Genomic DNA, 23,592 nt, shown 5'->3' with positions numbered 1-23,592 from the left:
TAATTTACGCCGTCGCTATCGAGTACGGTCACTGTAAACTCATGGTTGTGGTACTGATTCAATAAAATTTTGCACGCTCCGCTGAGGCAGATATTAAATTAACAGTCGCCCTTGCGATGTGCTCAAAAATATCTTAACAAGCACTTGACAATAGTATCGTGAGTTGAAGCTGTCTTCTTCAATTTTTATGATCGTGACTGTACCTATTGAGCTATTAATTTAAAGAACACCTGTCGGATTTTAATTTAAAAATATCAGTAAATTTTTAATATCTAAAGGTCATAAATCTATATTACATTAGGTAAATACACGTAGTTATTAAAAGGGCTACTACTGGACAAATTTTCATAAGATTATTAATTTTATGTGCGCTTAAATCGGCATCTTGTCCTAGATAAAATACAATTACGACTAGAAAATAATGACATAGAACACTTTGAATGAATATTGGTTCATAAACTGATGTTGAGGAAATTGTATTAAATATAAATATACAACCCTACTACAAAAACTTAAACGATTAAATATATGTTTTACTCTCGTCTGGACCTCATAGCTAACTGATATTTTTAGTTATGTCGTTATAGACGAGTTTAAGATTTTTTGTGATGTCATGCGCTCATTATATAGCATTGCCTACCAATAAAGTTAAAATTTTAATTTTTAACAAAGTTGCTTTTTTACAAAGGTACTTCTAATTAACCCATAGTTACCTATCGGACCTTTTTATACCGAAAAAAAATCACCTTTGAGCACTGCATGTAGGTCTAACTTCGTTTCAGATAATAAATATAAATAAGAAGCGAGGTAAAAGCTTGTAAAAATCATCCTAATCATCTCCACCCATACGTCCCACGGTTGGGTACTTCTCAAAGAATGAGAACTACTATTTTGTAATGTCAGGCATTGGCCACAAATGATACATCAACACCATTCAGCACATAACCCTTCTTAAGTTTCTTAACAGTTGGAACCTTTTAACTCAGGTCTCGGAAATTAGCGATATCACAAACAATTTAACAAAAAACCAAAAATACTATTTTTCGTATCGTAAAGAAGCTACGGACAGTGAAGAATGAATTAAATACAAAAGAACAGTTTTGGTTACATTAAATCCATTGATAATTTGAGAAGCGAAAGCTATTTCTGTTCATGGGTCAAATTACATTTCGTTATTCCCCAAAATTACCTATCTTTATTAAACTTCATCAAGGTATGTTCCCCAGTAAAATCGTAACATAAAAGTCCTTCAAAATCGAGATTCACAATAAAATCCAGTTGTCACTTACCTACCGTATGCTCGTGCGGAGATCCATTAGAGCACTGGCTGTTATGACCCCATGTCTCTGATTGACACTCTTACCTATAAAACCTCCGTAGTCAGCATCACCACCTATAGTGACAGTAGAAAAAGAGGTAGAATTTCTTCTATGAACCAAAGAGGATTTTTTTCCGCCACTCATGTACCCAGTCTCCGAAGGACTTTGACGAGTCACTGGCTGGAAATAATCCCCGTGGCAGTTAGAAGAGGTTTCCATCCATCCGTTTTGATTTTCGAATAGTTTCGTAGCTCTTAACGGTTTAGAGATGGCTTGGTCCGAACGGTACTCTTTGAGTGGACGCTCGATGTGTTTCGCTTTGGGTCTGGTCTTCTGGTCCGCTGATACGCTGTGTTTAAGGGTAGATTTTGTGGTTGGGCACGATTTGGACAGTTCAGAAGTGTCGTGGTAGCTCTTGGTGGCTTTAGTTGATGACGGTAGCGGGTGGGTTTTGTTGCTGTAAAACAAAGGACAGATTATAAATAAAATAAAAAAAACTATCACTGTGAACGGAACTCTTCATATGACGAATTAGAGATGCAATGGAAAATCCGGAAACTTATGTTTGGTGGAAACGCAGCAATAAAGTGTACTTACCTGGTATGCATTTTCCGCGCCTGCGCGTGTGCACTCTTGGCCATGATGCTGTATAGTTTGTTGCGGTAGTCATCGACTGACACTTGCTTGTCGTCTCGCAGTGGCAGAAGGACATCTGAAGGCAGCGTCGGCTCGTCCCGCTCGCGATGGAATCTGGAACGATGTAACAGCACCATAAGAATGGGACTAGAGCCGCTTATGGTTAAAGATAAGTGTACCTATAGGAGGGGCCGGGCGTATGAAGTTTTTTATGTAGTATAGAGGAGACTTTAGACTTGGCCATATAGATTTTGATAATGAGAAGTATAGTCTGTCAAAAAAGAGAAGAAATTAAAAAGTGGCATCACTGTAGTGTCATCCCTTTCAAACCCTGTGAAACCAAAAAGGGAGGACACTACAGTGTTGCCACTTTTTAATTTCTTCTCTTTTTTGACAGACTATACAGGTAAGTGCAGACTTGGCCATAGGTGTCCATAGATTTCGATAATAATCGATATCGATAATGACAAGTACAGGTAAGCCACCATACTCACAGTAACACAGTATGGCAGTGAGGACTAAGGAATTCAGTACGAAGCAGATCGAGTTCGTAGGCGAGTAGACCGCAGTAAGCACTGATTCTAGTGATATTAAGGGAAACGTGGAGGAGTCAAAAAAACAACCATGAGCAGTAGAAGAATGTACTTATGAGAACTTAAGAGATATTTTAAGTACTACCAACAGAATAATGGCTATAGTTGGTGATGCCAAACAGTGTAGATCACGCAGCATTGATGGATGTTTTCCAAATCCGAGTCATAATGAGCTGGAAAAGGAACTACACTAGACCTTTCTGACCATCATTATTTGCCATTGCCTGGCCAAGGTGACGATGACTTCTCCTTCCGTTTCCGTCCTGCAGATCTTAAAGACTCCAGCTAACTTGCTACGTTACTTACTTGCTGACGTATTCGTGGTCAAGCGCTCTCTCAGCGCTGAGCCTGCGTGCCGGGTTGAACACGAGCAGTCGCTGGACCAGATCGGCTGCGTCTCTCGGAGCACAGGCCAGCAGGTTCGTGAGGGTCGCACCGCTGGAACCGGAGGACGCTTGCTCCCGAATCAATGCTGAGCCATAGCCGCTGCAGACTGCTGCGATATCTGAGGATGGAGCTCTATTTAGATAAGAAATAGGTACACTCGAACCAACTTGAGTCGTGACCCACTGTGAAACCTTTTCGCAGACAAAGGCAAAGAGACATCGCATTGCTTGACAAGGGACTTACTGTGAGAACGTTCTACGGTGGGTCACGAATCAAATGATTTGACTGTACAGTCGAGTTCATAAACTTGTGAGAAATATATCTGAACACGACTCTATTTTTAATGGCGTAGATGCGTGATCAGATATTTTTGATCAATTTTTTGCTCACAAGTTTATGAACTCGACTATACACACACCGTTTACAATAAATATACTTAATAGTTACAAAGTTTAAGGTAGGGCCAGCTGTGTTCCGCAACTCGATGACGTCATCATCATCATCAGCAACAGCCGTAGGACTGTTGGACATAGACCTTTCTCATAGACCTCCAGTTGCTTCGGTTGGAAACGGCCCCCACGGCCATCTGTTCTATGTGATGTATGGCCTGCCAATAGCCACTTTAACGAGCTAATGCGCTTGGCTATGTCGGTGACCCTCGCTCTTCTACGTATCTCCTCATTTCTGATCCGATCTTCTACCCCCAGCATAGCTCTCTCCGTAGCTCACTGAGTAATTCTTGTAACTCAACCTTTAGGGCCGTTAGCCGGCGCGGGTGCACAGCAGGGCTACTACGAAACTCGAAACTCGAAGTTCGTGTCGTGCGGTCCCTCTGACACTTATTTAATACGAGAGCGAGAGGGACGGCACGATACGAACTTCGAGTTTCGTAGTAGCCCTGCAGAGCAGCGCACGCCTGCGGGTGCGGGTGCAGGTCAAATCCGTCGCACGCGCATGCAGTTAGCGCTGCTCAAACCATTTTCCAATAGGCGTCGACCCGCTCCGTGCAAACAGCGTCAGCGTAGCCGTAGAGCGTAGGCCCTTAGTATATCTGTTTACCTTCAGCAGAAGGGCGGGGCAGTGCGGCCATGATACGCTCGACCTGGTTGACGGTGGAAGTCCCCGGGAACAGCGGTTTGCCCGTCAGCATTTCGCCCAGGATGCAGCCCAACGACCACATGTCTATGCCTTTGGTGTAGCTGTGAAAAATTACAACCTTCCGAATAGTTCACGAATTGCAAAATTCTAATTGTAGTAAGTACGTTGCCGTCCCGCTGATGCTTATATTATTTAATACGAGAGTGAGAGAGAAGTAGCCCCCAAGATTGTATTGACGCTGGCTAGCGATAGTGTTATACGCCATGATTATCTTAATTTCTGTAATTCGACACATGTCCATAATATTTTTTAAATCTAAGTGACGGACTAATTAGGTAGGTATATATTTTTATTAGGAATCTAACCTATTCTTCAATTTCTATTAAACAGTAAAGTTAGGCCACTAGGTGTACCTATTGGATTTCAATTAATTAAACTTCATTTGACAAATGACAAATTTCAAAAATAAATATCATCACTCAAGCAAGGCTGAAAAAAAATTTGCTCAATTTCAATGCCATTGCTGTCTGATACTGTTTCTTCCGTTACCTATCTAGCTAAAAGGCTCAACTGAATTTTAGCGAATTATCTTTGGCTACTTTCATTTATTTTAGGTACACGCTCAATTATGTTAGTAAATGCTCAATACTCACTTCTTGCTGGCTATAAGTATTTCGGGCGCCCTGTACCACCGAGTGGCGACGTAGTCGGTCAAGCATGGGTCCGCTCCGTCCTCGCCGCCGGAGTACATGCTCGACACTGAGCGTGCTAGCCCGAAATCAGCGAGTTTTACTCTATGGGGAGATGTTTGTTGTATTGCATTGTAAAACTCTTTATTGTACATAAAAATACCATGAAAACAACAGTAAACAAGAGAAAAGGGCTAAGAATTAGTCCGAAACATGTCGTGCTAAATTTTGATTAAAGACGTTATTCGTTTACTGTCAAATATACGGCTGCGTATTTATTGTCAAATATATAGGAGCGGCACGTGCCAATAAAAACGTACCTACTGTCGCGCTAAAAATTAATCTCGAAACTCACCTGCAAGCGCTGTCAATAAGCACATTGCTTGGCTTTTGGTCCCGATGTATCACATTGCCAGAGTGTATGTACTTGGTCGCCTTCAGCATTTGGTACATAATGTAGCGCTTATGTACGTCCTTGAGTATGTTCCCTCGTTTAATCACATTATGCAAGTCAGTCTCCATGTATTCGAATCCGAGGTAGATGTCTCGATTGTTTGCTGCCCTGTTGATTATAGCAAAAACATACATCGCTCTAAGAACCTTCTTTATCAGTTCAACTTAAGCTCCCTATTTTAATTACCTAGGATAGAGGACCAGTAGGACTTGTAATAATTTCCAACGAAGTCCACAGATAAATAAAAAAAAATAGAATAAAAGGGATTATTACGAAAGTACAAAATAAAGTGCGTATAGAAGTATAGGTATTATTGTGTCGTGTTATGTTGAGACGTCTCCGGAAGACCACGCGGTCCGAGAGGGCCAGCAAGGCTACTACGAGACTCGAAACTCGAAGTTCGTATCGTACCGTCCCTCTCGCTCTCGTGTTAAATAGTATAAGTGTCAGAGGGACCGCACGACACGAACTTCCGAGTTTCGAGTTTCGTAGTAGCCCTGCTGGCACTACTGAACACAAGAAAAGCCAGAGGAAGTCTTCAAAGTTTCAAACCACATGGTGGTCTACAATAATCGGAGACTTAGAGTCTTCCCACATCTATAGACGCGGAATCGGCTTAATCCGAACAAAAAAGCTTTATGTCCACGCAATAAGTGCGAAAAAGATGTCGTCCCGCCTGGATTGCTACCACCATCTTGCTCGCTAATCCTGCCCTGAAGCAGTAGCGCTTGCACAGTTGTGTTTCGGCGTGGAGAGTAAGACAGCCGGTGAAATTACTGGCACTTGAGGTATCCCATCTTAGGCATCTAGGTTGGCAACGCATCTGCAATACCCCTGTAGTTTATATTATATGTTGCAGATGTTATGGGCGGTGGTGATCTCTTACCATCAGGAGACCCACTTGCACGTTTGCCATCCAGTCGATTAAAAAATCGACGTATTTTTCGCTCTTATTGCGTGGACATAAAGAGTTTTTGATCGGCTAAAGCCGTTTTCGCGTCTATAGGTTTGGGGAGGCCCTAAGAAGCCATATTTATTACACCGGCGATTGTTGGGCGAGTTGAAAGCAAAGGGAGTCCGCAACGCTTTTGTCTCGAGTGCACGATGTCGATAAACGACGCGAGCGCACAACTGTTAAGGCCGCTGCACACCAGATTTTGCGTGTACGCGTCACGCCACGCACACCACCAGCTGTAATATGAAAACTATAGCACGCTATGGTCTCTTCTCAATAGTATGCAGGTTCCTCAATTTGCATAGAAGCTAGCGAAATCTAGCGCTCCTTGTTAAAATAACTTACCTATAAATTCTGCTTTCTTGCCATAACCAAAATATAAGTGAAAGTACATCAATATGTTTTTATATCATATTAAACATTCATTCTTAATAATTAAACATTTTATTTTTTTATTATTCATTGAACTTTCTCAAGCAATTTGTAAAGAACAGAGAAAATTTTACTAGTAACATTGCTTACCTAATCGTACCTACTTTACCGTATCTGTCGATTCCGCCATTGCTTTTTCCTTCGGTAAAAAATACGAAATGTCGGTCGGCAGTTTTAAAGAAAACTTGTTGTTACAGTTTTTCCAACCTTTCGTTGCCTTTTTTTGAGTGAATTGTTAATTAAAGTGTTTTAGTGCTTCCTCCATTAATTCGTTGAGGTGAGCCGACTTGAGCCTTCGGCTCCTTCGATTTTGCGTCGAGACGAGATAAAATTTGATTTTATTATTTCACTACTAACGTATTTGTTAAAATATGTCTTCTCATTTGCTGCGTGCCGGGATGCATGACAAGAAGTGGAAAAGGTAAATAAAACCATTCTAATAAAATAGTTTTCCAATTGTAAGATTGAGTTTTCAGTCTCGTGAAATATTAAACTATAAGCTTGGCAAAGGCGAATGATATCGCTAGTTATACATTCTAAGTGTATTTAAAAGATTAATAATTAATCATTAACCGTTGTTGAGAGGATTTTTTATTTTGATCAATGTTTTTGGCGTCACAGCCATCGTATCACATCATTATTATGCCTGGAGATTCCTATACATTACAATACTCTTTGGCCTGGAGTCTCTCTCCCAATAAGGCTGATCATGTGTACCAAAGCCTCAATAAAATATAAAAAAACTAACAGAGTGCGAGTCGGACTCGCGCACCGAAGATTATGTACGAATAGTTGGTCAGACTATACCAAAGCGGGGAACCATACATTTTTTTTATTGCTTGAAACGCGTAAAAACAGGAATAAAAAAAGACATAGCCATATTTTGGACAGAAAATTTTCAAGCAAAATTACTATGGAGCCAGGACTTAAAATTCGAAACAATGTTTTTTTCTATGTGAGTATAAACCCTATTTTAAATAATTGTTATAATTAGAGTATGTTAAAATGAGCATCTTTTAATAGGGGTACTTTTCACTGTGATCAACTACAGATGAGATAGAAGTAGAAGAAAGAAAATGAGCATTCAACTTATATTTTAATCAAACATTGCTGATGACATTTCAGTCATCATAAAAGGTAAAAATAAAGAAACTTACAATACTGAAATAAATAAAACTGTTTATATCATAATAAACTGGTAAAAGGACAACAATTTGAAAGTTAATTTAAATAAAACTACATATGTACAATTTCGAAATGGAAAGGCTTATTTTGAAAATATCACTGTATCATTATGATAATCAAACGAAGCACGATTTCTAGGTATAATTTAATATAGATAATAAGTGTTCATGGAAACCGCATGTTCAGAGTATAGTAAATAAAATAAATTGTTTTGCTTATACACTGGCGGCTTACAAAAATTGCAAATGAACAAACAGCACTAAAAGCATACCATGGCTACGTTGGATCAATATTAACATATGTAAGTATACTATTGTGGGGAAATTCAGTAGACATTAATAGGGTATTTATTGGTCCAAAATAATGTATAAGTAGCATATGTAATGTCCCCCCTCTAACTACTTGTAAACCACTGTTTGAACGGTTGAATTTACTGATAGTCCCTTGTTTATATATTTTTGAAATATGTAACTGTCAAATTACATCCAAAGCACTAAAACAAAACAGCAAGTGTGCCATTTTAATACCAGATACCCAAATAAACTAATTTATCCTAAAACTAACACACACACTTGTATTGCAGAAACTGTTTTCCAATGGCAATACAAATATTTAATAAGTTGCCTAAGAGCATAGCTGAGTTGCCCAGGAGTAAATTCAGATTTAAATTATATCAGTGGCTTAAAGACAAAGCATTTTATTTAATTAAAGAATATTTAAAATAATAATTGACATTATCACAGGGTTACATTGATCTATAAATTAATAACTATTATTCAATTTAGATTATTTATTTATATTACAAAATTAATTGTCTTTTTAGTGAACTTATTTAATAAGTTAATGTTTTCATGCCAGTGTTTTTGGTTACATGTGTCACTGCGCCTTAACACATTTTTATAAAACCATTTATTACCTTGTCTAAAGCAAAATAAATTATTTCATTTCATTTCAACAATAGCTAAGATTAACGGCTTAATTCAGTTCTGGCAATTCGCCGGCCGCTGCCGCGGTACGCTTGCTTCGCTCGCTCGGCTCGGCTCGTGCGTTGTGGACACAATTCATACTAACCACTGCTCGCTTTGCTTGTACCTAAATTTCAAACTTTGGGTCCCTATATCTCGGCTATTTTTAATTACAGAGAAAAATTTGTCTAACAAAATACGCTTATTTTAACGTATTCTATACAGTAACATCATTTAAAATATATGTCATCATGACTTCTTTTTGCCAAAAAATTTCCAAGTCCCCGGCTCCTTGCAAAAAATTTAAAACTTTGGGTACCTTTATCTCAGCCATTTTTGATTACAGAGAAAAGTTGTTCAAGTAAAATGCTCTTATTTTAACGTACTCTATTTGATAACATCATTGAAAATATGTGTCATCATGACTTCTTTTTGCCAAAAAATTTCCAAGTCCCCGGCTCCTTGCAAAAAATTAAAAACTTGGTACTTTTATTTCGGCCATTTTTGATTACAGAGAAAAGTTCTTCAAGTAAAATACGCTTCTTTTAACTTACTCTATTTGATAACATCATTTAAAATATGTGTCATCATGACTTCTTTTGTTTTGTGGTTTGACCTATCGCCTCTCAAGCAGAGGGTCGTGGGTTCAAACCCCGGCTCGCACCTCTGAGTTTTTCGAAATTCATGTGCGGAATTACATTTGAAATTTACCACGAGCTATGCGGTGAAGGAAAACATCGTGAGGAAACCTGCACAAACCTGCGAAGCAATTCAATGGTGCGTGTGAAGTTCCCAATCCGCGCTGGGCCCGCGTGGGAACTATGGCCCAAGCCCTCTTGTTCTGAGAGGAGGCCTGTGCCCAGCAGTGGGACGTATATAGGCTGGGATGATGATGATGATGATGACTTCTTTTTGCCAAAAAATTTCCAAGTCCCGGCTCCTTGCAAAAAATTTAACACTGACCTTTACATTTTTGATTACAGAGTAAAGTTCTTCAAGTAAAATACGCTTCTTTTAACTTACTCTATTTGATAACATCATTTAAAATATGTGCCATCATGCCTTAATTTTGGTAAAAAATTCTAAGTGTAAAAATTAAGATGTAACAAAAATACAGCAACCCTGCGCCTAAGTAAAATGTATTTTATATTGGTCACTGAAAAATTAAGATTTTCAGATTTTTTTGATTGACTGCTATAAAAGCTACCTTTATACCAAATTTCAAGTTTTTAGGACAACTTGTAGGTAATTTGTATGGAAACACCTTTTTTAATGAGGGTATAATTTGTTTGGGTTGATTTCGAAGGTTAATTTTTTACAGAGCTTCAAGGTACTGCACACCAGGTTTGAGTATTGATATTAATTTCGGCATGCTACCTCCACATTGAAGATTGTCCCGTGTAGAAAATTATGCTTAGAGCCCTATGTCCCTGATGAAAAAGGATCTTAAAAGACAGACAGATCATTGTATAGCGATCATTTAAGGGTTCGGTTTTTAGGGTTCCGGACCCAAAATGGCAAAAACGGAACCCTTATAGTTTCGCCATGTCTCTGTCTGTCTGTCTGTCTGTCTGTCTGTCTGTCTGTCTGTCCGTCCGTCCATCCGTCCGCGGCTTTGCCCAGGGACTATCAATTCTAGAAAGCTGTAATTTTGCATATAAACTATGCCGACAAAATGGTACAATGGTATACTTGTTTGCCATCCACTCGAATACAAAAAAACACTCATAAAAAATTTTTTTTAGGGTACCTCCCATAGACGTAAAGTGGGGGTGATTTTTTTTTCTCATCCTAACCCTTTAGTGTGGGGTATCGTTGGATAGGTCTTTTAAAACCAGTAGGGGTTTGCTAAGACAATTTTTCAATTCAGTGATTTGTTTGCGAAATATTCAACTTTAAAGTGCAAATTTTCATTAAAATAGGGCGTCTCCCCCCCTCTAAAATCTAAACGGGTGGATCAAAAAATTTGAAAAAAATCACAACGGTAGTAAGTATATCAAACTTAAAAGGAAAACTATAACGGCAAGTTTGCTTGAGAATTATTAGTAGTTTAAGAGTAAATAGCAGCCTAAGGTATAAAATATACCTAAACTTGGAAGATTCCGTATAAAATACGAAATCCTTAGAAAAATATTACTATATATTTTCGTAATGGCTACGGAACCCTATTTTGGGCGTGTCCGACACGCTCTTGGCCGGTTTTATCCCTTTTGAGGCACAAGTGCAAATTTGTTTCATAAGGATAAAACACAAGTGCACATATAAGAACAAGTGCGCATATAAGAACAAGTGCGCAATTGTGCTTTACACGAATCTGAAAAAAGAGTAACATATTTATTTTTATTTATAGGTGTAAGTTTTCATGTGTTTCCGGATCCAGCCAAGGAAATAGACAGATTTCGAATGTGGGGTCAGAATGTTCGATGACATACATTTTCAAGAATAGGACAGTGAGTCAACAACATTTAGAAAAAAAAATATTGTTATGATAAACAGAGATTGAGCAAAGCTGCAATACCCGTGCTTAACTTACCAGGTATGTATATATAAAGAAATACTTTGCATTTATAATGATACGCAGGTGGTAGGTGGGTAGTCTGGTAGTTGTGTATGACTTCACAAGCAGAATGTTGTTGTTTTTTTTTTGACTGGATAGCAAACAAGCAAGTGGGTCTCCTGATGGTAAGAGATCACCACCGCCCATAAACATCTGCAACGCCAGGGGTATTGCATATGCGTTGCCAACCGAGATGCCTAAGATGGGATACCTCAAGTGCCAGTTATTTCACCAGCTGTCTTACTCTCCACGCCGAAACACAGTGCAAGCACTGCTGCTGCTGCTTCATGGCAGGATTAGCGAGCAAGAAGGTGGTATAGAAATCTGGGTGGACCTTGCACAAGGTCCTATCACCTGTTGTTGATTCAAACCTCTTAGTTTTTCGGATTTATGTGTGAAATAACATTAACCATAAGCTTTTTGGTGAAAGAATACATGGTGAGGAAACCTGCACGCACTTGTGATCAGTGGTATGTGTGAAGTTCCCAACTTGCACTGGGCACTGGGCCCTCCCTCTTATCAGTGAGGAAGCCTGTGGCCAGTGGTGTGATATACATATTTTATATATGCTGGAGCTGACGATGATGATGGACTTATATTGGCCAACGAAAGCTGTACCAGACAAACTGCGGCAAATTAAAAAGAAATGTGGCTGACAACTCTTGCTGTACACTGTTTAAACAATGTTGATACTTAGATATTATTAAAATTTTCCAGATCTTAAATTATACTTTGAGACTTCAAGGTACACCAACATTAATTATAGTAATGTGTGAAAGTTGATGATGTACTTTAGGAGTCCCTTGGTCAATTTTATGACTTTTGTCAGTGTCCATTTATGTACAGTCCAGACGCATCAATTTTGGACCATTTTGACCAGATTGGCATTGAATATAATCTTCTAACATTTTAATTATAACATAATCTTATAAAATTTTGCATTTTGAGAATGGTAGGTTGAATTGAACAAAAAATAATTAATTTATTTCTTAGAGCAGAAATATCGACTTTTTTTTTTTTTTTTATTCGACTGGATGGCAAACGAGCAAGTGGGTCTCCTGATGGTAAGAGATCACCACCGCCCATAAACATCTGCAACACCAGGGGTATTGCAGATGCGCTGCCAACCTAGAGGCCTAAGATGGGATACCTCAAGTGCCAGTAATTTCACCGGCTGTCTTACTCTCCACGCCGAAACACAACAGTGCAAGCACTGCTGTTTCACGGCAGGATTAGCGAGCAAGATGGTGGTAGCAATCCGGGCGGACCTTGCACAAGGTCCTACCACCTGCAAAATCCATCTAAGCCGGGTTAGAATTTATTTATTTATTATTTAACAAATTTGATGTGGAATGTCAATATGTCAATTTTGACAGTCTTCTAAAATGATACCAGATTAAAGTTTGGTAAAAAATGCGTGGACAGCTTTTGCTGGCCAGATTCTAACAACTTTATTGTTTGTAATTACAGGTTCAACTCAAATTGAAGTATCTGCTGCAAGGACAATAGACACCTTTAATACAGATTTGCCTACAACAAGCACTGCAGGTAATTTCATGCGACTGTTGTTTATTTAAACAGACTTATATTGAAGTGGGTGATGTAAGTAGATACAGTTATGTGTATGCGAACCAAGCAAATCAATTTTGGAATACACTATTATTGATGAAAATGTGTGCATTCTGTTGGGTGCCTGTATTTGAATTACTCGGATTTGCATAATTTACCATTTTCACTTCTGTTAGTAAAATTTTAATTGCCTCATGACAACATGGGAGACTGACTAGTTTTGGCAAACTAATTTTTTTCCAATTAATCTAAATAAGTAATTAGTATAATTAGGTTTATATTTGTGACAAGCAAGATATGTGACAGCCAATACAGGACACAATACATGTCTATTTAACTACTATATTAAAAAAAAATATGTATATTACTTTTTAGGGTATGTACCATACCTCGAAAACAAATAAGTTTTCTATTAATAACCTAACCATAAAAATTTCATTTTGAATACAAGCTTTTTACGCTGACTGTACTTTTTGTTGACTGTACTTGCATTGTCACCTAAATTACATTTGTATACCAAATTTCAAGTCGATGCTATTAACCGTTGAAGAGTTCCGCCCTGCGGAGACGATCCTGGCTGGACTACTAGGATGTTACTACCAGATTATTGTGTTGTCACGCGATTTACATAAGTATTCCAAATTTCAAGTCAATCTGACTACTGGAAGTTGGTCAAATTATACTTGCAAGATTTGACTACAGACAGAGACAGACAACGGGACAGGTGAAACTAAATAAAAGCTTGTAAAAATGCCATTTTTAGTAAAAGCTCTTTTGCCAACTATAGTTTTTATTCGGAAACCAGCATAAGATAAACAAAAAAATTGATACACAATAATAATAATAATAATAATAATAATAAATATCACGGGACAATTCACACCAATTGACCTAGTCCCAAAGTAAGCTTAGCAAAGCTTGTGTTATGGGTAACTAAGCAACGGATAAATATAATTATGTAGATATAGATACATACTTAAATACATATTAAACACCCAAGACCCGAGAACAAACATTCGTATTTTTCATACAAATATCTGCCCCGACACGGGAATCGAACCCGGGACCTCAAGCTTCGTAGTCAGGTTCTCTAACCACTAGTCCATCTGGTCATCTAAACACAAGAATTTAACTGAAACTCAATGTCAACTGGAAGAGATCCCTGTTAGGGATGATTTTGCCACACACACACACACACACACACGCACGCACGCACGCACGCACCCACACACACACACACACACACACACACACACACACACACACACACACACACACACACACCATAATTTCGATTAAATTTTAGAAAGTACCTCATTTACAACTAGTGCTAAATTTAATTTTTGAATACCTTTGTTCACTAATATAATTTTATAATAATAATAATCTAGATGGTTTAACAATTAATATGGTAAAATGTATTAACTTTCCGCCTCAGTTTTGTTAACCAACATACAAATTGGTTACCTACAGAACAGGCCTTGCCTAGTGTAGGAGTCAGTGTAATTTATTGTAAAGTACTACCATTTTTGAAAAAAAATAATTGTATGTGTAGTTTGAATTGAATAAAAAAAATGAAATTGAATTAAAATTAAATTTTCTGTACAATAAAGAGCTTTACATACATACATACATTACTATATGAGTGAAAGTATGTATTGTAGATTTGAGATAAGTTCTCTTTACGTTGTCCAACTGTCCAACATTTCTACTCACTCAATCAGTCATTGAGGTGTAAAGAATTGTATAAGATCTTGAAACGAAATTTTGCAAATGCTTGATCCCCAATTTATAGCATTCTATACAAATAGCTGTTTTCATATAATATTATAATTATATATTTGGGGGATTGCAGGTGTACAGGTTCCAACTGGAGAAATAGCTGCTGGAATTGCTTCCTTGAACAAGACAGCTGGTATCACCATTAATATTCCAAAGCCTAGAACTTCAGGTAAGCAACTGGTCACCCACATATTTATTTATTTATTTATTTATCGTTATCATCAGCCTATTTACGTCGTACTGCTGGGCACAGGCCTCCTCTCACAATGAGTGAGCTTGGGCTATAGTTCTCACGCAGTCCTAGTGCGGATTGAGAACTTCACACACGCCATTGAATTTCTTCGCAGGAGTGTGCAGTGTTCCTCACGATGTTTGCCTTCACCAAAGAGCTCATAATAAATTACAAATGTAATTCCGCATATAAATTCCGAAGAACTCGGAGCTGGGCTGGAACCCACGACCCTCTGCTTTTGTTGCGGACAACCACGCGACGCTGTAGTTTTAATTAGTTTCTAATTAGATTTAGAGGCTGTTTCACCACCCATTGATTAGTGTTAACTGACGGTTAGATGTGATGCGGTCTCTATTTGTTCTGTTCGAATAGGCGGAGACGGCATCACAAACTGCCCCTTAAGCTTCTATTATATAGATTCTAATTAGATTTTAAGATTATTGTATATTAGTACTGTAATTTAGCTTTAATTAGGTTAAGTTTCCCGAAATAATGATTTTTGAAGTTGATTTTTGCGACACTAGCCCATACCGAATAATAAATGCGACGACTGCGATATGAATGGGCTACTTCTCCGTTGATGCGCACCTCGGCGGCCGTGGGGGGGGGGAGCTGGATGATTGGTTCCGGCGCAGCATGGCGTAGCAACCGACGCCTCAACAGGCGCCTAAACCGGAGCCGAAGCGGCGCCTATCGCCGCCACCACCCGAACACAAGCGGCGCCGTTCGCCACCAGCGAGGCATCGAGAAGCTCGCCGAGGCACTGGAGAAGATGGCGCGGTAGTGTACGAGCTGCCTTCCTTCTCCGATGCGGCGAGGGAGTGGCTGCCGTTCCAGGCGGCTTACAACGAATCGTCGAAGGCGTACAGCTTCACGCCAAACGATAACATGGCGCGGCTGCGCTCATGTTTGCGCGGCCCCGCACGCGAAGCAGTGGAGTCGCTGCTGCACACTGCCGCCAACCCCGAGGCGGTGATGCAGACCCAGCGGCAGTGTTACGGACGTCCAGAGGTCCTGGCATCAAAAGCCTTGGACGACTAAAAGAAGCTGCCGCGCTTGGGATCGACCGCCACCGAGATCAACACATTCGCGGTGAAGTTGCAGACCATAGTGACAGTGCTGGGGTCCATTGAGCAGCAGGGCTACCTCGCCAGCCCCCTGCTCGCGCGGAATGTCATGGAGAAGCTGAGCCAGCATCTCCGGGCACGCTTCGGCGACTACGCGGCCGAGCAGATAACCACGACGGAGCCGCAGATCATGGTACTTTCGCGCTTTCTCACGCGCGAGGCGGACCGTGCCCTCCGATACGCTTACACTTCAGGGGGTACGAAGTCCGCCGCCGCCGCAGCCGTCCCGACGAGAGGTGGCCCGACCGACGCCTGCCAAACCAGCGAAGCCGATCCAGCGACCGATCTAAACCACCGAGGCGCAGGACGCGCGCAATTGCCTCGCTTGCGGAGGCGGCCATCCAACTCCGCGCTGCAAATGGGTCGTGCAGATGGCGGTGAACGAGCGCTGGCGGTGGGCACGCGACAACCGGGTCTGCTTCCGGTGCCTCGACCGGCAGCACCGCCGCGTCACCTGCCGCGTCGACTGGTGCCGCCACGTGCACCATCCGCTGCTGCAACTCCAAACCGTCGACGATCGCGACCGCGTGCCGCCCCCGGAACGGCCATCAACATCGAAATCGGCGCCGCCTCCGGGTGGGCAGGCGCCGACCGCGGACGAACAATCTGTGGCAACAGTACGCGAGGAAAACGACGGGTCCAAAGTGCTTCTAAAAATGTGCCGTGTGCGAGTGAGCCGTCCCAGCGGTGCGGTTGATACATACGCGCTGCCGGACGATGGGCGACCGTGACACTCATAGACAGTGAGTTGGCGCGAACCATCGGCGCTACCGGCCCCGCAGCACCGATGACGATGCGGGGCATAAGTGCGACCACCGAGCTGCCGAAAAGTCGCCGCGTGTCCATTACGGTCCAAGGACCTTACTGGTCTTACTTATCGAAAAATCTGACGTATATTCCCAGCCTTAATTATTCGGCTAATCTACGTATCGGTATTTCACCAGTAGATATTTCTCCTAAATCTTATTTGCCCAAATAACTACATAGTTAGTCCCAAAGTTCTGTCACAAATGAAAATAAGGATCAAAACAAAAGTACCAATCAGTTTTGAATAAATTATATACCATTTTAAAGTACATTTAATAAAAAATTAAAATTATTTAAAATTATTCAAAATGACTTCCTTTGTTTTTAATACAGGTCCTTAATCGGCGCAGCCAGTCGTCTATCGCAGCACGCACCATTTTCATGTCTATTTCAGCGACTGCTTTTCTTAAAGATTACTTCAGGCTCTCCAAATTTTTATGGGGTTTAGCACAGACCTTCCCCTCTAAGACCTGCCAAATTTTAAAGTCCAGAGGATTAAGGTCCGGACTGGAGGAAGGCCAATCTTCGTGTTTTATAAAGTCGATTTTTTGACGGTCAAACCAGGCTTGAGTGGTCTTGGCTTTGTGTGCTGGCGCAGAATCCTGCTGGAACACAAAATTATGTCCTGAAAATAGCGTGTTGGGCAGATCTTTGACATACTTATCCAAAACCGTCTCTTGGTACACTTTCGCACTGATTTTGACCCCTTTTTCGCAACCTCAGTTGGCCCGTAATAAGATCAGAGAATACTCTTCAGAGCTCCTAGCGTACACTCTATCATTCTGTTTATTGTACTTCTCTTCAATATCGAAAATCTTTTCGTCTGTTTCGTCTGGACGCCGAGGACGGCGGCGCGTTCATCCGGTGGGCGCGCGGCTTGCCGGCCATAGCAGCGCTACGCCTGAACCGGAGCTACGCGCTCGGCCACTACGAGCTCCACGCGTTCGTAGACGCGAGCGAGAGCGCCTACGCCGTAGCGAACTACCTGCGAACGACCGACGCCGCATGGGCGGTTACGACGACTTTGGTGGCTGGAAGAGCCAAGGTCGCCCCCCTGCGGCAACAGCATCCCGCGGATGGAGCTGCAGGCGGCCCTCATCGGGGCCCGCCTGGCGGCTACGATCGTCGCTAAACAGCGACTTCAGTTGGAGCGCGTCGTCCGGTGGAGCGATTCACGAACGGTGTTGTCGTGGATACGGGACGACGCCAAACGCTACACGCCATTTGCTCAGCGAGATAGCCGAACTAACCCAGCCCGAGCAGTGGCGCTGGGTACCGACCCAAGCGATCCCGGCTGACGACGCTACGCGAGCGGACAGTACTCCCGAGATCGCCGCCACCGACCGTTGGTGCACCAGGCCCGATTTTCTGCGCCTGCCAGAGAACCAGTGGCCGCAGGAACCTCCGACAATGCGAGTAGCCAGCTTATTGGTGAGTGCAAGCGATAACAGTGCGAGTGACAAGTCACCGCGAGTGGACACCTACCAGAGATTTTGCGATTTTCGAGTTTCGAAAAACTCATTCGAGCCACCGAACCGCGCTGTAAAAAGCGAACTATCGACTTAGTGCGACGAGAGGAGCACCTCTACCAACGGAGGTGCCAGACGAACGACTTCGCCTCCTCCAAAGCGGGGAGAGGCTACCGAAGAGGAGCCGCCCTTACGCGCTCGACCCCGTCCTGGAGGACGGCCTGCTGCGGATGCGCGGGCGAATCAACGCCGCGCCGGTGCCGGGCCTAGAGAAGAGGGCCGGCATTCTTGATGGGCGACACGCCTTCGTGCGTCTTCTGATCGAGAGGGCGCACCGCGACGCCGCCCACTCATCCAACGAGCGGGTGGTCAATGACCTGTGGCACCGGCTGTGGGTGCTCCATCTGCGCTCCACCGTTAAGAAGGTGGCGCGCGTCTGCCGCACGTGCGCCTTGCGACGCGCGACGGCCCGACCTCCAGCGATGAGCGACCAGCCGCGGGCTCGGATCGAGCCGCACTGCCGGCCCTTCACCAACTGCGGGGTCGATTATTTCGGCCCCCTCACCATCGGACGGCGGCACGAGAAGAGATGGGTGGCGCTGTTCACGTGCCTTACGACGCGCGCCGTCCATCTCGAGACGGTGGTCAACCTCTCCACCGACTCCGCCATCATGGCGCTGGCTGCGGCGCTTGACGGCTCGTCGCGGGTGGCCCCGGCTCATGTACAGCGATAACGCTACATGTTTCCGCGAGGCCGACACCGAGCTGCGCGCCGCCTGCACCGAGTGGCTGCCAGCGCTGCGCGACTATGCGCTGCGCCATCGGATCAGACGCCAACCTGCCCCGGAACGTGCGGTCGCGCGGGGTCATAGAAGCTGTCTTCCCCGGACCGGATGGTGGCGTCCGGAGCGCGGACGTGCGCACGACGGGCCGACGACGCGGCTGGCTGTTCTCCCGACTGAAGAAGGAGCCTCCGCTGCGGATGCGGCGGGGGGAAATGTTGCTGACGGCCACGCGACGCTGTAGATTTAGGTAGTTTCTAATTAGATTTGTGGCGTTATCTGGGAAAAGGTACCTTGTTGTCGGTATTGAGTTATTGATATCCCCATAATCTACATACATTTAGCTATCGAACCATGTAAGAAACATGCATGTAGGTTTAAAAGATATTTTTAAAAAAATTGTTGAAACTCAAAAGCCAGAAAAGGTGATTATGAGAAAATTGAATTCAAACTTATACACCCCATAAAAGTATGTTGTTGAAAGTTACATAGATAACATGCTATTTGAGGAGTAGATTGTACGGGCTTTCAGGTTTCAAGAACAATTTTGTAATTGGACAACTGTTTTCCTATAGTTTACCTTGCTAAAGTGCATAAAGTAAAAAAAAAGGTTGATGGATTTTTTACTTAATTTTCTATTTATAGTATATTTCCATTGGATTTTATCGAAGGAAAAAATATTATGCGTAATTGGACATTAAATAAGAACTACTCCGTTTTGAATTAACGTTGTTTAATGTATAAAAAAAATACTTTAACAAAAATAACTTTGTGGTTTACAAATGTAATTAAACAGTCAAAATCAACAAACGTTTATATTTAGTACGTTAAAACATTGCCAAATGAGACCAAATCAACTCAACAAATCTTAAAAAACTAGTTTTTTCAGTCTCAGAATTCAAGGTGAAGTTTAGTAAAAAGTTGGTACAATCACTATAATATTTTTGAAAAGGTACCTTATCGTCGGTGGTAAAATATTTAGTGATATGAAGTGATATCATTTGAAAACGACTAAGAACTTACGATTAATTTTAATAGTCTTAATTTAAGAACACTTTAGTATTAAACTCTTACCAAAAACCTATAATTTTGTCTCAACAAACACTAAATGATTAACGTATTTGAAAAGGTACCTTATTGTCGGACGTAAAATGTTTAGTGACATAGTTAAAAATAAGATCTAAAAAATGCTTTTGATTTGTAGTTGTAACTATTAATCGTTATTATTATTATAAATCAACCTCTAAAGACCAGCAGGTGGTAGGACCTTGTGTAAGGTCCGCCCGGATTGCTACCACTATCTTGCTCGCAAATCCTGCCGTGAAAACTGCTATTAGCTTGCATTGTTGTGTTTCGGCGTGGAGAGTAAGACAGCCGGTGAAATTACTGGCACTTGATGTATCCCATCTTAGGCCTCTAGGTTGGCAACGCATCTGCAATGCCCTGGTGTTGCAGGTGTCTATGGGCGGTGGTAATCTCTTACCATCAGGTGAGACCCACTTGCTCGTTTGCCATCCAGTCGAATAGAAAAAAAAATACAAATTGGCGTAAAGCGTCTATAAAGGCCTATCACACTAGCGATTTGCGGGAGAGTTGAAAGCGAGGCAAACGTGCAGTGAATTCGCTGCGAGCGTATAACGATTTCGCCGCAAGCAAGCAACGACATCGCCGCGAGCGCGCCACGATGTCGCTGCTGCGAGCGCGTAGCGAGTTCGCTGCTTTAGTGCCAAAAACGCCATATTGTAGACTTTCGTATAATAATAATAGGGCGTCTTCGTCGCAGCGAACTCGCAGCGACATCGTTGCGCGCTCGCAGCGATATCGTTGCGTGCTCGCGGTAAAATCGTTACGCGCTCGAAGCGAACTTGCTGCGCGCTCGCATCGCTTTTAACTCGCCCGCAAATCGTTAGTGTGATAAGGCCCTAACTGGCTACCGCCTAATGGTGGCCAGTTATTGATGATTTACCTTACTTTAATTAAACGCATTTTATGATGATTCTGATTGACGTTTTTTACGCGCCGACAAGCACCGCGCTGGGCCCGCGTGGGAACTACTGCCCAAGCTCTCTCATTCTGAGAGGAGGCCTGTGCCCAGCAGTGGGACGTATAGGCTGGGATGATGATGATGATGATGACGCGCCGACAAAGTACCGACGTCCGACACGTCTTCTAAACCGATACCGAGCGCACAGAAAGCATTCAAGAGCGGCATAGCAATAGGGTTCCGTAGCCTTACGAAAAAAATAAGTAATATTTTTCTAAGGATTTCATATTTTGTACGGAATCTTCCAAATTTAGGTATACTTTATACCTTAGGCTACTATTTACTCATAAACTACTAATAATTCTAAAGCAAACTTAGCCGTTATAGTTTTCCTTTAAAGTTTGATATACTTACTACCATTCTGATTTTTTTCAAATTTTTCCACCGGTTTAGATTTTAGAGGGGGGGGGGGGACGCTCGATTTTAATGAAAATTTGCACTTTAAAGTTGAATATTTCGCAAACAAACTAACGGTACCCCACACTATAGGGTTGGATGAGAATAATAAATCACCCCAAACTTTACGTCTATGGGAGGTGCCCTATAAACATTTTTTTTGAATTTTTTATTGTACTATTTTGTCGGCAGTTTACCTATATATCCGTGCAAAATTACAGCTTTCTCGCATTTATGGACCCTGAGCAAAGCCGCGGACGGACAGACAGACAGACATGGCGAAACTATAAGGGTTCAGTTTTGCAAACCATTTTGGCTCCGGAACCCTAAAAATCGATTTAAACTTGTGTCTCTGTGAAATTAAAATTTAGACCCTGCTTATTAATAAAGAGTAAAAAAAGAAAAAAATTTTTTTTTTCGATATTTTACTTTGAACGCGATTATCTCGGAAACTAGAACCGACAACAAGGTACCTTTTCCCAGATAATGCCACATTTAAGCTTGTATTATATAGATTCTAATAGACTTTAAGATTATTGTAAATTAGTACTGTAAGTTAGTTTTAATTAATAATAATAATAATAATCATTTATTGCCACAGAAAATAAGACAGGATTACACAATAAAAAAAAATAAGCAGGTGGCAATGGGCTAGGCTCAGCATAAGCTGCGAGCAAAGGAAACTTGCAGCGCTGATTTTCAGCCTGCGCCCGTCCCACAGCGTAACAAGTTTACTCTAGAGCCGGGTAAATAATAAGAACAGAAAAGAAAATGCGCATGAAATAAAATGATAAATAAATAAAACTAAAAAAACAGGTGGCAAGGCATCATTGCGAGTCTGTTGTCTTAGGTTTGGAGCTCTGAATTTGAGCTCTGGTTGAGTTCGAAACGCGTCAGTGCAGTGTGGGTTGCCGTGACCTATGCGCGCTCCCACAGTGAAGAGGTGGAGGAACCGCATGAACACGAACATGTTGCATAAGTGGATATCACTAGATAATACCAGGTCGCGGGTGAGCAAAGTAATTGTTTTAGTTCATTGATTTATTTTAGGTTAAGTTTCCCGAAATAAAGATTTTTGAAGTTGATTTTTGCGACCCTAGCCCATACCGAATACTAGGGCACCACGATTCCGAGTAAATTAGGTTCATTTGTAAATAGTAAGTTCAGTAGTTTATAAGTAGCGATCAATAAAACCCGACATCGATAGCGAAAATGGCGATAATTCAAAGCGGTTTCTGAAACCCAGCGACCACCAGACCGCCTGAATTATCGCCAATTCAGGGGGAGGCCGTCTTCCCGCCGCTCGGGTATAAATACGACGGTCTCCCCCTAGCGAGTCTAGTCGACTTCAGCGAGCCATCCGAGTGACTAGAACAAGATATCCCAGCGAGCCTTACGATATCTGCGACGACCCCGGACCCGAACCATCTCTCGAACCTGCGACTTGGCTTTCCAACTGAACTCTATACTTGCTCACCCGACGACCTTGGCTATCGATACCGGATTTTTCGATTCGCGATACGAATTACCCGAAGAAATACAGTCCACTACCCGAACTGCGAGTTTTTTCTTCTACCCGATTGATCCCAAGGCTGTCGTGTCGACGACAGCTTTATTTATACTTTCACAAAAATAATACAAAAGGTAAACTTAAGGCTTCCTCTGATGATGCCCCATGACGCCAAATTAGATTAGGTTTTTCACAAAGTGCAAGTTTAAAATTACTTTTTAAAAGTGAGAGTTTACCTGCATTTAGTGACTTGTCGGGTCATGTGTTACCGCAACCTACACCATAGCATTTCCTACTTAATCGTCCGAAAAACTTGATTACTGGCATACAGCTAAGAGGTGTGTGGCACCATCTCTTGTAATTATTATGGCTTAAGGCCTAGCTGGCGTAACGGCCCGGCCGTGACTACGCGTTACCGAATGCGCGGCGAGCGATTTTCTTGTACATTGTGTTGATTTGTGGTGTTCAATAAAAATAGTTGTATGGTATTGTATTACTTGTGCTCAAAATCTTATTACTATAATAATTGATTTAAACATATTTCAATTGAAAGAAAACTTGCAAATGTAACACCTGATAGGTACTACTAAAAGCTAAAAAAATA

The 23,592-nt window shown here is 41.9% G+C and overlaps 2 protein-coding genes across 2 annotated transcripts in view; one reads left to right on the top strand and one right to left on the bottom strand.

The window, feature by feature from the left end:
• Positions 1-23,592, top strand: part of LOC141428783 (uncharacterized) — a gene marked incomplete in the record, with an annotated part of 528,375 nt that overhangs the window by 342,285 nt on the left and 162,498 nt on the right.
• On the bottom strand, positions 1,062-5,282 carry LOC141428771 (mitogen-activated protein kinase 15-like). The gene is made up of 6 exons (XM_074088778.1): positions 5,078-5,282; positions 4,687-4,827; positions 3,995-4,134; positions 2,855-3,053; positions 1,917-2,069; positions 1,062-1,776 (listed from the first exon to the last, which is right to left on the bottom strand). The coding sequence occupies exons 1-6, from the start codon at positions 5,242-5,244 to the stop codon at positions 1,290-1,292; spliced, it is 1,287 nt and encodes a 428-aa protein (XP_073944879.1). The 5' UTR covers positions 5,245-5,282; the 3' UTR covers positions 1,062-1,289.

Source organism: Choristoneura fumiferana, chromosome 6 (genome assembly GCF_025370935.1).
Source record: "Choristoneura fumiferana chromosome 6, NRCan_CFum_1, whole genome shotgun sequence".
Taxonomy (NCBI): Eukaryota; Metazoa; Arthropoda; class Insecta; order Lepidoptera; family Tortricidae; genus Choristoneura; species Choristoneura fumiferana.
This window is presented reverse-complemented; position numbering and strand designations above follow the sequence as displayed.

What these genes read in the sequence shown, in the direction of transcription:
- LOC141428771 (XM_074088778.1), bottom strand. Translation starts at nt 5,244, where the DNA reads ATGGAGACTGACTTGCATAATGTGATTAAACGAGGGAACATACTCAAG. An exon ending in GACCACGAATACGTCAGCAA is followed by an intron (nt 2,070 to 2,854) that starts GTAAGTAACGTA and finishes ACATCGTTCCAG; the next exon opens with ATTCCATCGCGAGCGGGACG. An exon ending in GCGCGGAAAATGCATACCAG is followed by an intron (nt 1,777 to 1,916) that starts GTAAGTACACTT and finishes TTTGTTTTACAG; the next exon opens with CAACAAAACCCACCCGCTAC.